The sequence below is a fragment of the Ictalurus furcatus genome, chromosome 8 (assembly GCF_023375685.1).
Source record: "Ictalurus furcatus strain D&B chromosome 8, Billie_1.0, whole genome shotgun sequence".
In the NCBI taxonomy this organism is placed as follows: domain Eukaryota; kingdom Metazoa; phylum Chordata; class Actinopteri; order Siluriformes; family Ictaluridae; genus Ictalurus; species Ictalurus furcatus.
Genome location: NC_071262.1, coordinates 2,885,503 through 2,899,825, shown reverse-complemented (window position 1 = coordinate 2,899,825; position 14,323 = coordinate 2,885,503). Strand labels below are relative to the sequence as shown.

The window sequence follows — 14,323 nt, the reverse complement described above, 5'->3', positions numbered from 1 at the left end:
GACAACTAAACCGCTAGCAGTGTATGCCTATTTTCACTGACGATTTATTGATTTCCGGTTACGTCTGATTTAACGCATAATAAATAAGATAGATCATTTATATACCTAACATAACATTTTAGATGTTAAACAGCACATTTAAATCAGAGTTTCCTCGGACTTATGTCCACTTATGCATTTGCTCTACCGTTTATCCTATGTAGGGTCGCGGGCAGCTTGGAGACTATCCCAGACGACTCGGGGAACAAGGCGGGGGACACCCTGGACAAGATGCCAACCCATCGCAGGGCACAATCGCAACACACGTTCATTCACACACTACGGACAATTTGGGAACAGCCTACAAAGCATGTCTTCGGATTAGTGGAGGAAAACCGGAGTACCCGGAGGAAACCCATGAAGCACGGGGGGGGGGGGTGAGCGTTATTGTGAAGCGGCCGAGATTCGAACCCCCAACCCTGGAGATGTGACAACCGCAACCACCAACGCTAAACACCAGGCTTATATCGATTTTGTCATTTCACATAGACATCCAACATGTCGGTCAAACCTAACGGTTACTCTGAGAGGAAATCCCGCGTTAGTTAGCAAGGTTTTGGAGAAAAAAAACGACTATTTTCACCACCACATTTGTTAAACTGGCCCCTTACCCAACTTTATTTTAGCAAATCAAGGTGGAAGATACGTGACAGGCAATAAATTTTAAAAAATAAATAAATAAATAAATTTAGCCACAGCAACATCCTAGAGGGTTATTCAGCTCACTATACAAATGCAATAAAATGACCGGATGCATTGCATGCTGGGTAACAATGAATCTGAAACACCATTCAGAATCATGATATCCTTCACACATCACCAGCCACTCCACAGACCTCATACATGTGAATGTTGTACATATAGATGCGTAAAAAAAAAAATACGTTTACGTCACTATTGACGTTTTGTTTCTCGGAAGGATATCACGTTCTTACTAGAATCCATTTTTAAACGAGGAATTTTCCACCTAAAGGGAAAGGGACAGAACAATATTCCTCATTGTGATCCGCGTCCGAAACAAGCCGAGCTTTTATTCAGAGGTTGAGAAATCTGGAAAAGTGACGCTGGACTTCTTCCTTCATATCCGGACCGATTTGATCTCTGCAGAGGTTGACGTTCCTCTTCATGGAAACGCCGGTTTTAATAAAAAACAAACAAACAAACAAACAAACAACAAAAACAGGCTGATGGACTTCTGTGATGTCGTCTGAGTCTCTTTTTTATCTCTCTCGCTCCAGACTTTCAGCTCCATTTCCCATCTGGAGTGAATAACTTCACGCTCCTCGGTACAAATTCAGCCCAGGCTGTAAACAGGAAACACGGTGAACACGTGTGATGTGACAGAAAAGCCTGCACGACGCCAGGGCACGAAATGACCTGTGCTTGCACATAGTTGACGGCTCAGACCACACACACTTGCCTCATGGGTATACTCGGACAAATCTACCGGCCTATAGGATGTTGCGTGAGACAGAGAGAGCGAGAGAGTCTGCCAGGAGGGTCGGAGAAAAATGGATAAGTACTACAGTTTGCAATCCTATCAGTCTTACGAATGCCCACTGTCTAATTGTCTAAGCTTAGCGTTCCACTTATTCGTCTTATCATAGTTTAGTATTAAGGATACAGTGTTATACGGTAATTATCAGACGTGATACAGTACCTACATTAAAGCGAATAGGAAAGGTTGGGAAAGAATGTGAGTTCAATAGGTTAGATATGCATTATGTCTGGTGTGCTCTTTTCGGGAAATAATCGACGGCACAGTGGTGGGTGCGACGCGGCGGACGTTATCATGAAGCTGATTATTTTCCAATAACTTTAAAAAAAAAAAAAAAAAAAAAGAAAAGCCAGTTTTTTTTGTTGTTTTTTTTTACCAATAATTAAAGAACGACACTTTATCCATTTATAGTTCTGCTTAACGTTGTGTAACATTCCCAAAGCACATTCGTTCCTGTTAGCACTTACATTATAGCAGCTATAAACCCTGTCACAGGTCTCCTATTTCTCATTCTCATATTCATGATCGTGACCACACACGGTCTGTTTACAACGTCGACCAGCGTGATAAGAACGCGGAGTTAAATTAAAGTTAAAGTAATAAAGCAGTAAGCTCTTTGGTGATATAGCCCTTATTTATTTGTTTATTTATTTATTTATTTATTTATTTTACCATTTGAGCCCCTGCCCCTGAGGAACTCTCGGCACGTCCCTGTTAAAGACTAATATACTCATCAAAATATTTTTCAAAATCAACTGTGAATTTTACAGCAGTTTACTGCCAACAGGGTTGCCAAGAAAGTACTGTACAAAAAAAACAAAAAACAACAACAACAGTAAACATATTTACAGTGAAATAAATAACACATAATCCAGTACATTTGCTCATTTGGCTGGTGTTTTAAAAATTAAAAAAATAAATTACAATAAATAAATAAATCCTCCGTGAGAGAAAGAACTTAAACATTCAGATCAGTTTTATCCGGCATCACTTGCTTTTATTTTTTTTTTTTTTTTGCCATCGATGTACTGGATTATACGCTATATTTTAGACGATGTACGATATTTACAGTACTTTACCGTAAATATGTTTACAGTTGTTTACTGTAAATTATTGACAGTACTTTAGTGGCAATTACGATAAAATTTACAGGATTTATTTATTTATTTATTTTGTAATTTTACAGTGTAAAAAAACGTTCTCCATACTAAACGTAAATAAGTGCCCCCCGCCCCCCTCCCCTTTTTGTTCTCGGTGCAGACAAACAGCATCCATCACACCAAGTACTTAAGGCTTAGAGGACTCGTGGAATCGTGGTGTTAGGAAAGTTTTTATATTCGCTCACTTGCGAAAGTCAACTTCTGAAACCTTAAAGCTGAGGTTATAAGTTTACGTACGCCTTGCAGAATCTGCTAAATGTTAATAAATAAATAAATAAATAAATAAATGAGCGGGATCATAAAAATTGCACTTTGTTTTTGTTCTTTTATTTAGTCCCGCCCTGAATAAGCTGGTTCACATAACCTTTTGAACAGGATGATAAATTGTTATTACTTTGTTTAACGACCTTTTATTTTTCATTTAGTACCTCCCTTCATGAGGTACATAAGAAATTTGCATATTTCCCAGAAGGCAAAATCGTGTGAATAATAAAGACTCAGTTATTCCTGTGTGTCTCTTTATCTTTCTGTTTCTCTCACGCTAATAGAGGACCAATAAGTGTTGAGAGCTTAGTGTGGGATTGTGGGTGAAGAGCGCTGGCAGTGCCAGGCACCCCTTAGCCGAGGGCACCAGCGCCACACAATAACTCTTTGACATCGGTGGGCGCTGGGTCCTTCCATTCGCCTCTGTTCAACAGCTGCTCTTGAATGAAGCACCTCAAGCCCTGTTTACTCCTGCACAGACATGTGCCAATGCTAATTCAGTTGCTAATATCATATTATTCACATCTTGTTTTTGTTTTTTTTTAATGAGTCGCTTTATACGACTAAGCTTTATACGCTTAAATTAAAAAAAAAAAAAAAAAAGTCTTTATTGAGTTAAATATATAACATGCAAATTATTATTATTATTATTATTTTTAACACAATCATATATAATGCCTGGGTGATATGACGATATTATATCAATATTATGATAAAGTCTCAATACGCTTCCTTTTTATGCTTCGGAAAGTGTATCGTCAGTGTGTTTATAACAATAACAAGTGGCTGTAATGTAAGGGGATCCTGATGCCGTTTTTTACCACTGTCGTACACCCCTGGAGTCTTGTATATCCGATTTTCAACTCAATATGTTCGTTTCCCACTTTGTTTTTCTTTTATAGACTAATACACTACATGGGCAAAAGTTTGTCGACCATCGGACCCATCATGTGGCTCTTTCACAAACTGTTGCCACACGATCGTCTAGAATGTCTTTGGATGCTGTAGCGTTAAGGTTTCTAGTAGAAAGCCTTCCCAGAAGAGTGGAGGTTATTATAAGACCGCAGGGGGAATAAATCTGGAATGGGATGTTCAACAAGCACATATGTTTGGATGTAGGGGCAGAGGTGGCTTGGCGGTTAAGGCGTTGGGTTACTGATCAGAAGGTCGGGGGTTCAAGCACTGTCACGCTGCCGCTGTTGGGCCCTTGAGCAAGGCCCTTAACCCTCTCCGCTCCAGGTGCGCTGTATCACGTCTGACCCCAGATTCCTAACACGTTCCTAACACTGTTCTGTAATGTATACGTGACTAATTATATGAGTGACATGGTCAGGTGTCCAAATACTTACGACCATATAATACGCATTCGCTAGTTACAAGCTGTCGTTTAGACCCGCGGTCCAAAAAACAGGTACTAATAAAAACAGACTGAATTAGCTCCGAGATATATTACGGCTTGGCCGTGTCACAGGGAGAGAACGAGTTAAAGCGGGGAAAAAAAAATCTGAGTGTGTAGATGCCCTCAGGACATCCAGCACGAGGCCAGCCTCTGAAAGGTGCGACACCGGGCGTGGGATACGGAGGAAACCAAATCCGTGTCAGACAAAAGATTCTCCATTTCCTGTGACCAATCCTCTCACGTTCTTTCTCCCCTCTTCCGGAATACATCGTTAGCCACGTGCAAAAATAACCCAGCTTTTTAACGAGGCTAAGAGAAAATATCAGTTTCCTAACCGACTGTCAGTCGCTCTACAGCGTAGTTCAGGGTTACGGTGTGTAATTTGTCCTCGTATCAGAGCTGCGAGAGGCCTCACAGTCAATAACAGTATACACAGCACAATCCACAGCTCGGAGTGAACACCTACTGTACAGGACACATCCATCTGGACCTAAATGAGCACTGTGCAAGCTAATACACCCCTGTAGGTATCAATTCAACCTGCATGTGTTCATTCAGCGGTGGAGATTTTACTGCGTGGACAGAAACCTTGCACAATAACAGAACAGACTTCCTGGGAATGATTTATTAACACTCCCACCGTTGTGATCCACCTCTAGTCTGTTTAATGCACTAACCCTATTATTATTCGTGCTAGGCTAGATTGGCGTGGCCAAAAAAATGCATCGATTTTACTACTAATTTATTTATTTTCCCAAAAAAAACAACCTGATTATCGTGTGATGTTCTGTGTAAGGGAGTAGTTTGAGTCGCACTGCCGTGAATCCACCAGGAGTAGTTACTGTAGAGAGGAGATGTGCGAGCAGGACACACTGAAACTGGGTACTACCTGTTGATCCACCAATAAAAGAGGGCCCCCCCCCCCCCCCATGAATGTTTATATATACAGAAAGAGAAAGCAAAGAACATCTGTAAACCCTGAGCTCGTTGGAGACTCAGAGACAGATGTGTGTACACTAAAGATGTACTAGGAGTCTGCATAGGCAGTATGTTTCTATACAGGTGCATCTCAAAAAAAATTCGAATATTGTAGGAAAAGTCCGTTTTTTTCCCCCCTCCCGTAATTTAATTCAAAAAGTAGAACTTTTCATATATTCTAGATTCATTACACATAACGTGAAATATTTCAAGGCTTTTTTTTTGGTTTTGATCTCGATCACGGCTTACGGCTCACGGAAATCAAGAATCCAGCATCTCAAAAGATTAGGATAAAGAATTTATAATACAGAAATGTCGACCTGAGAAGACTCTAATCAGCGAATTAATTAACTCGAAACACCTGCGAAGGTTTCCTGAGGCTTTAATGTCTCAGTCTGGTTCAGTACACGCGACCACAATCACGGGGAAGATGAAAGTCAATGTTGCATTTCATTTGGAAATCAAGGTCCCAGAGTCTGGAGGACGAGTGGAGAGGAACAGAATCCAAGCTGCTTGAAGTCCAGTGTGAAGTTTCCACAGTCGGTGATGATTTGGGTTGCCGTGTCATCTGCTGGTGTTGGTCCAGCGTGTTTTCTCAAGTCGAGAGTCGATGCAGCGTCTACCAGGAGATTTTAGAGAACTTCATGCTTCCATCTGCTGACGAGCTTTATGGAGATGCTGATTTCCTTTTCCAGCAGGACGTGCCACCTGCCCACAGTGCCAAAACTTCTAGTAACTGGTTTACCAACCATGGTATTACTGTGCTTGATTGTCCAGCCGACTCGCCTGACCCGAACCCCATAGAGAACCTACGAGAGACACCAGACCCGACAATACAGACGAGCTGAAGTCCGCTATCAAAGCAACCCGGGCTTCCAGAACACCTCAGCAGTGCCTCAGGCTGATCGCCTCCATGCCACGCCGCATCGATGCAGAACAAAAAGATTAAAGCTACAACCGAGTATCAGCGCATAAATTAACATACCGTTCACAAGGTCGACATTTCTGTATTATAAATTCTTCACTCTAATATTTTGTGATACTGGATTTTTGATTTATGCGAGCTGTAAGCCGTAATCATCGCGATAAAAACAAAAAAAAAAGCCTTGAAATATTCCACTGTATGTGTAATGAATCTACAATATGTGAAAGTTCCACTTTTTGAACTCAGTTACGGGGAAAACCGAACTTTTCCACGATATTCTACTATTTCGAGACGCACCCGTATATGGAGCATGATATCTCTATCGATGTATGAATATTACGTCACGTATGTTATAGACCGTTGAGCAGAGCTGGAAAATATGACAATACAATATCCAGATTGTGATCAATTAGGTCAGGGTAAAATTTTCGGAGCTGTTTATTTATTTATTTTTTTGGAGTAACGATTACCGACCATGCTTGAAAGCAGCACGTTTAATGTCAACATTTCAGCTTGCGTACGATTGAATTTATCCCCCCCTCCCATTCTTTTGTGTTAAACACGTGTCAAGTATCATGATATATTTACGTTGATAAATAATCATTCCCCCTCCTTTTTGATTTCTTCGTTAAACAACATAACATTTGCAAAAGCGGAATCAAATCTATCCAGAGTTTTCTTTGTCACAACATGGCTCCGATGTTTATTTCTTAGCCTTGCTAGCAAACCTTGTATCTACGAGTAGCACAATTTCAATTAAAAAAATAAAACATCAGAAAAGAAAAGAAAAGAAAAGAAAAGAAAAGAAAAGAAAAGACTGATGCCCTGGCTGTCACTGTCGGTCCCTCGAGTAAGGTCCTTAACCCTTAGACATGAGTGTATATTTACCTTGTATAAAAGCGATCGCTAGATCATTCAAACGTAAACGTTGTGTTAACCTTAAACCTGAAAAAAACCTTTCCACACTGATCGCGTGGCTCGCCCTGTGCGTGTGCGCACAGTCTCCTCCGGGTACTCCGGTTTCCTCCGCCAGTCCAAAGACACGCACGGTTGCCTGATCGGCATGTCGAAAGTGTCCGTAGTGTACGAACGGGGGTGTGAATGTGTGTGTGATGGATTGGCACCCTGTCCAGGGTGTACCCCGCCTTGTACCCGACGCTCCCTGGGACAGGCTCCAGATTCCCCGTGACCCTGTAGGATGTAGGATAAGCGGATGGATGGATGGGTGTATGATGTGGCTGGCTTGTTTTATTTTTTTTTTCTGTTGTTGCTGTTTTTCTTTATTAAAAAAAAAAAAAAAAAAAAAAAAAAGAGAATGCCTTCTTTCCAATAATATTGTATTAAACGAGCTAAACACACGGCTAGTTTACTTCAGAAGTGTTTGGACAAATGTTTGTGCTTGCATCCAGTACAGAAAATAAACAAACATAACGGTGCCACGTATTTAATTTGGCTCCAACCCCCGATACACCGATACCGCTGGATACAATGACAAGTATTAACTATTAAGTCTTCGGATCAAAGCGGAAGTTGAGGGTCAGTTAATGACGTACAGGGCGTAGTCTGAATCGGTGACCATAAAGGAGGGAGTAGTCTGGAAAATGGAAATTGGACAGGGACCCCCCCCCCCCCAACCATACAAAAAAAAAAAAAAAAAAAAAAAAAAAAACCCACACACACCACGCGTTGGCTTCAAAGCGGCGCCGCTTCGCTACATGCGCGTGCTGGAGAGGAAATAAGTCGTTGCCTACCGCAATAGTGCCGGAACGGAGACGACATGGACGACGCAGCTCGCGCGTGATTAATCATACGACGTGCCGATGCGTCGCAAATCGATTCCCCGAGACGTCCGCGTTATTCCGCACGCATTCCTCCTGCGTCGCGTTCATCCCCCAGCACAAACCTCCACTTGGCTCAAAGACGGGACATCTGAGCTGAATTCCCGATCTCTACGGTTCTACATCGCCATCAGGCTCTCTGCGGGCGCATGCGCAATGCGAGCGAAATTCCGTGCGCCTGACCCGGGTCTTCCCATAGTGGGAGGAAGGAGGAAAGGAAAGTTTGAAGCGAAAGCGCGGGTGTCTGAATCAACCAGAGCACATATCAGGGGTTGAATGGATCCCTGACTGGATCCCAGCACTGTTCTGTACAGTGTGATGATGTTTTTCTAAATACCACACTTCTTTTTTTTTTTTTTTTTCCTTTTCTTTCTTTTTTTTTTATATATATGGGGGAAAATGTCTTCAGCAAGGAGATACAGACAAATGTTTAGATTTATTCTGGATGTGTAGGTCTTACTTTGTAAGTATTTATATATGTCCATCCATCTTCTAGACCTTTTCAGGGTCACGGGGAAACCTGGAGCCTATCCCAGGGAGCATCGGGCACAAGGGGTACGAGGGGTACGAACAAGGGGTACACCCTGGACAGGGTGCCAATCCATCACAGGGCACACTCACATACACACTCACACACCCATTCATACACTACGGACACTTTGGACACGCCAATCAGCCTACCATGCATGTCTTTGGACGGGGGGAGGAAACCGGAGTACCCGGAGGAAACCCCCGCAGCACGGGGAGAATATGCACGCACAGGGCCACGGCGGGAATCCAACCCCCGACCCTGGAGGTGTGAGGCGAACGTGCTAACCACTAAGCCACCGTGCGCCCGTTTATTTATTTATATATATATATATGTATATATTAATTGCTGAGATCCTGACACTTGCCCATTTTTCCTGCTTCCAACACATCAATTTCAAGACCTAGTGCAATATTTACATTTACATGTATGGCATTTGGCAGACACGCTTATCTCCAGAGCGACTTATCTCCTTTTATAGGCTACACCTGGGCAGTCACGGGTTAAGGGCCGTGCTCAAGGGCCCAGCAGGGGCAGGTTGGTACAGTAGTGCTGGGATTTGAACTCATGACCTTCCAATAAGGAGTCCACCGTCTTAACCACTGAGATATATTTGTATATCTGTATATTAGTTGCAATATTTGTAATATTAGTATGGTAACTGTGTTGTGTTGTCTGAGATGTGTGTGTGTGTGTGTGTGTTGAATGTATTGTGTTGTGACCAAACACCAAGAAACATTCCTAATACATGTTAACATATATGGCTAATAAAATGATTCTGATTCTTCTATTTTATTATTTTTCTTTAATGAAGATGATTTTGCCTGATGTTTACATTTTTTTATTGTCATGTGCACAAATAGCCTACGGTATAGCCCACAATACGCAATGAACATCTTACTTTGTATGTTTTTAACTGTACAATAGGAGCAAACGTAAATGAACATGAGCGGCAATCGGCACAGGATGTTATTGCACAGTGAATTATTTTGGAGTGTTGGGACGGTAGCAGTCATTCATGTGGATTTAAGTGTCTACAGAATCTACAGTACTATACTCTGTGTCAGTTTGCCCTCATACAGTGGGGGGAATAAGCGTTGAAAAAAAAAAAAAAAAAATTCAGTAAATATATTTCCAATGAGGTTATTCACATGAAATTTTCAACAGACTTTGGTATTAATGCAAGATAGCTAGACATATAAAGAAATCCAAACGTTAAAGCCCATAAATGAAGTTATGTGTAATAAAGTCACGGGAATGACACGGGAAAAAAGTACTGAACACGCTAAGTGAAATGTATTTAACACTTAGTGGAGAAGTCTTTGTTTGTAATGACGGCTTCAAGACACTTCCTGTATGAAGAAATGAATGGGACGCAGTATCCAGGTGTGATTTTGGCCCGTTCTAAACGTATCGTCTTTAAATCTTGTTCTATTGGATTCGAGTCAGGTGATTGATTGAGCCATTCTAACACCTTGAACAAACCCAGCTGATATTAATTTTCACAGATAGGGGGTATAATTACTTACGGATTTCAGCTGGTTCCTTGCCTTACCTTGCCTTGGAGAACTACTTTTTCTTATCGTGTTCAATACTTTTTTCCTCCCCTGTTATGTATCGATTTGGTCGGAGTATTAATTATGGACATGTGGTTTTGAGGCTGAAGAAAGCACGAGAAAATGAATCACTCCATCCCTCCATTTTCTGTACCACTTATCCTATACACAGGGTCGCATCGGAGCCTGGACTCTATCCCAGGGGACTTGGGGCACGAGGCTGGGGACACCCTGGACGGATACACCCAAACTGCAGACTATTGTCAGCCATCTGAGTACGCCTTCATGCTACAACTTTTAGTTGATTAACGCTACATTGTTATAATAGACTAATTACTACCAGCTACTCTTACTAAATAGCATGACGTACTATACTTTTCAAGCACTCTATTGTTCTTGTGTTATTGAATGCAGTAGCTACTCTACTGTCCAAATGTATCTTCCCATTCAGTTACTAGTCCAGCCACTAGATGTCGCTAAAGGACCATCAGAAGCACTCTGACTTTAAAAAAGTTGTCTCGTATATAAATACGCCTTGCTGCATTTGCACATGGTACATACATAATACATTAGCATTCACTATCATACAGTAACATACAGTAGATACATTATATAATATAAGCACATTAGCCCTAATCGCTAATAATATTTACATATAATAATAAAACAAAAAGATGTCTGGCAATCATAATCTGTCATTTAAATCTTGCAGATTTAAAGCAGCATCATTAATACAGTGCGCATTATTTTGTAAGCAGGCTGCTGCTTTGTGCATTAGTCCATTTACAGTAAGTCGTATAGAATAAGCCGTTATCTTTCTTTTTTTTTTTTTGCTAATTAATATCCAGAAAGGGAAAGCTACATTTTCACCTCTTGGACCATGATAATACTGAGCTTACTTCATTGATCACCCTACCTTGTCCTTCAGTCTGAGCCTGAGTTTCCGTAATGAGTAACCATCGCTTCTCTTCCCTACGACTACTCTTCATCACTACTAATTCCCTAAAGCAGTGGTTTGCACAAGTGAATTCATATGACAAGTTAAGATTATTCTCAACCTTAATGGCCGGGTTAATGCCATTTCGTATGAATAAATTTTCTATGAACCCTAAATAAAATCCAAGCACTTCATGTTTGCTCACTGCTTGCACGTCCGTTTATCAAGGAGGAACTGTCATCTTCAGCCCTACCCGAGTTTGCTTGAGCTGGGTCAATTCTCCAGCTCGCTCTTCTGTAGAGGCTGGGCAGATGGTGGCATTTTGCGGTTGCGCTTCATGTTCAGGGAGTTCACCGATACCTTGCGGAAAGTGGAGAGCCTGTGACGGAAGTTCTCGCCCGAAAAGAAGTAAAGCATGGGGTCGAAACAGGAGTTGGCGGCCGCCAGGCACAGCGTGATCACCACCGACTTCTGCATGTAGTTGATCTCATCACACGAGGCACCTTGCTTCTTAAAGTGGAGATGCACGGTACGCTGCACATGGTAAGGCATGAAGCTGACCAAGAAGGCCAGCATGACAACTACGATCATGCGGATGGCCTTAGTACGCGTGTTTTGCTGCTTCTTTGCATTCGGGTTGCCCAACAGTGCCCGCACAATGCCAATGTAGCAAACCAGGATTACTAGGAAGGGTATGATGAAACCCACGACCAGTGAGAAGTAATTGAGCACGACCAGCTTCTTCAGGCTGCCCGATTCCGCTGGCGGCTCAAAGCATTTGGTCTTGTTGGTCCTCGGGTCGAAGTGCTGGCCGGACATCAGGAACGGTGAGCTGGTGCCACAAATGAAGACCCAAATGCAGGCGCAGACGACCCGCGCCCGCTTCTCAGTGGCCAAGCGCAGGTTCTGCACGGGGAAGACAATGGCCAGGAAACGTGTGAAGCTCATGGCCATCATGAAGAAAATGCTGCAGTAGAGGTTTACATAGAGCGCGTACGAGCTGATGCGGCACAGGAAGTCACCGAGTATCCAGTGGCCCTTTTGCACATAGTAGAGCACGCGGAAAGGCAGCGTGCACACACACAGCAGGTCCGCCACTGCCAGGTTCAGCATGTACACATGGAACGCAGAGGATTGGCGGTAGGTCCTGATGAGCACCACCAGCGCAAAGCCGTTACCCACCAGGCCCAAAATAGTGATGATGGAGTATGCGGTGGAATAGACCTGGTTACGGAAGTCGTCAATTGAGGGGCAGGAGAACTCGGTGGTGTTATTTGCCATTGTCTGGGTTCTCTAAAACAAAACAAAAAACGAAAAGCGATTACACAAAAGATTACACAGATTACCCACAAGTCCCACACTTAAAACACTGCAAGTAGTGACACTCAATAGTAATAATGTACGAACGTCATGGGGAAGTTCAACCGGACCGGTCTCCCATTCCGGGTCTATCCCCACCTCACGGTGTGACTCGGTTAAACTGAAGAAAGATCCAATAGTGTCTGACTTAAACATCTAAACCGCTCCTGCGTGTGAATGTCAACGTGAACGTGAACGTCTGTGTACAGTCTACCATGTCCCGTGACGGACCACAAACAAAGGAGTTCTAATGTATGCATGTTAGTTTTGGCTGCGCTTCAATTCTAAGGAAGAACCACCCTTCATTAGGTGGTGCGTACACGTTCCTTGCTTTCTGTCTTTAAATACCCTAATCATCTGCATGCCTATAATTGTTGTGATCTTCCTAAACACCACAAGTCTGCCAGATCATCGATCCGACTAAACTCTATGCAACTATGTTCAGTAGGATGGATAACAAGTGGATGTTCCAAACTGATCTTCAGCTCATTGGGGTTCTAGTCTGCTCTTATTGTAAACACTAGTGTTCATGCAGATCTGATGCACTGGATTCTGAAGTCACTATTCAGTCCATCTTCAACACACACACACACACACACACACACATCCCTTTCTAATCTGATATCACGGATAGTCCAAACTAAACCATTTTGTTTAACATTTCAGTTTTACTTTCAGAATAATTGCCTTGTTATTTATTTATTTATTTATTTATTTACATGTAGGCTAAAGCCAGAGTTCAAGTTCACGTGCATGCCAGACCCCACTCATAAACGACGCACGTGCATAAATCTGCATAACTTTTTAAAACCGGCAAAACGAGAAATAATAAACTAGTCCGTTCATGTAAAAGTTAAAGACTGAGAAGATTGTTTACCCGGTATGTTGAATCTTTGAGTCGTTTATCCAGTCAGTCCGATGTGTTGCTGTACCATCTGATCAGAAAGCCTCTCCTACTCAGTACTGTAAAATGAACGGGTCTGATCGCGTCTGATTAAAGGCGCTGTGGGATAGAGGAGCACGCGTTAATGACGCGCGCGTCTCTGCATGCACTGAGCGCGAGCCTGTGGCACTTCTGCGCGCACGAATAACGTCCTCGGTTCTGCGCGCGGATTCCTGGCGCACTGAACCACGTGCTCCATGCAATCAATGGTGCTGTCAAGGCTTTCACTAAGAACTCAAGTCCTGTTTAACAACAACTGCTCTGTCAACAGTATGCAATGCGAAATGAAGGCTGTTATTTACACGTTGTGCATGCTCACGTGCTTCTACCTTGATTCTTCTACTAATTCAGTCTACTAATGCACATGGCCAGACATTAACTGGGCGTTGCACAGCTTAACTTGTTCACGTTTTCACGTTTTATTTTCACGTTATTTTCACATATTTTCCACTACTCGCTACTATACAGGCTAACAGAAGCTAGCTATTCTTACAGCGCCAGACCCACTTCTCAACTCCTACAGTTTAATATACTGTTGTAATCTTTATTCGGTTTTTGCACAGCATACACACAATCCAGTATATTTTCCCCTGAGCGCTGTACTTTATTCTTTATTCTTATTGGACGGACTGCTTTTGTGTCCGAGCACTGCTATAAATCTAAATCTCAGTCCCAGAGCTTTTCTGAGGAGCGTGTGTAAAACCTACAGTAGCATGCCATGCTGGTGATTAGCATGTTGACCATTATACAGGGGGCGCTAACAGTGGGTTAGCACGTTCACCTCACACCTCCAGGGTCGGGGGTTCGATTCCCACCGTGGCGCGGAGTTTGCATGTTCTCCCCGTGCTGCGGGGGTTTCCTCCGGGTACTCCGGTTTCCTCCCCCAGTCCAAAGACAT

General features: G+C 42.6%; 2 protein-coding genes across 2 annotated transcripts in view; both read right to left on the bottom strand.

Moving 5' to 3' along the window:
- Window positions 1-8,990, bottom strand: part of LOC128611061 (fibronectin type-III domain-containing protein 3A) — a 38,110-nt gene extending 29,120 nt beyond the window's left edge. The window contains exon 1 of the mRNA XM_053630299.1: window positions 8,015-8,990. The gene's annotated coding sequence lies outside the window, so the exon portion shown is untranslated. The remainder of the gene's footprint in view (window positions 1-8,014) is intronic.
- Window positions 8,991-10,943: 1,953 nt separating this feature from the next.
- On the bottom strand, window positions 10,944-13,919 carry cysltr1 (cysteinyl leukotriene receptor 1). The gene is made up of 2 exons (XM_053630293.1): window positions 13,360-13,919; window positions 10,944-12,416 (listed from the first exon to the last, which is right to left on the bottom strand). Exon 2 carries the CDS (start codon window positions 12,402-12,404, stop codon window positions 11,397-11,399), a length of 1,008 nt encoding a protein of 335 aa, XP_053486268.1. The 5' UTR covers window positions 12,405-12,416; window positions 13,360-13,919; the 3' UTR covers window positions 10,944-11,396.
- Between the last annotated feature and the right edge of the window lie 404 nt (window positions 13,920-14,323).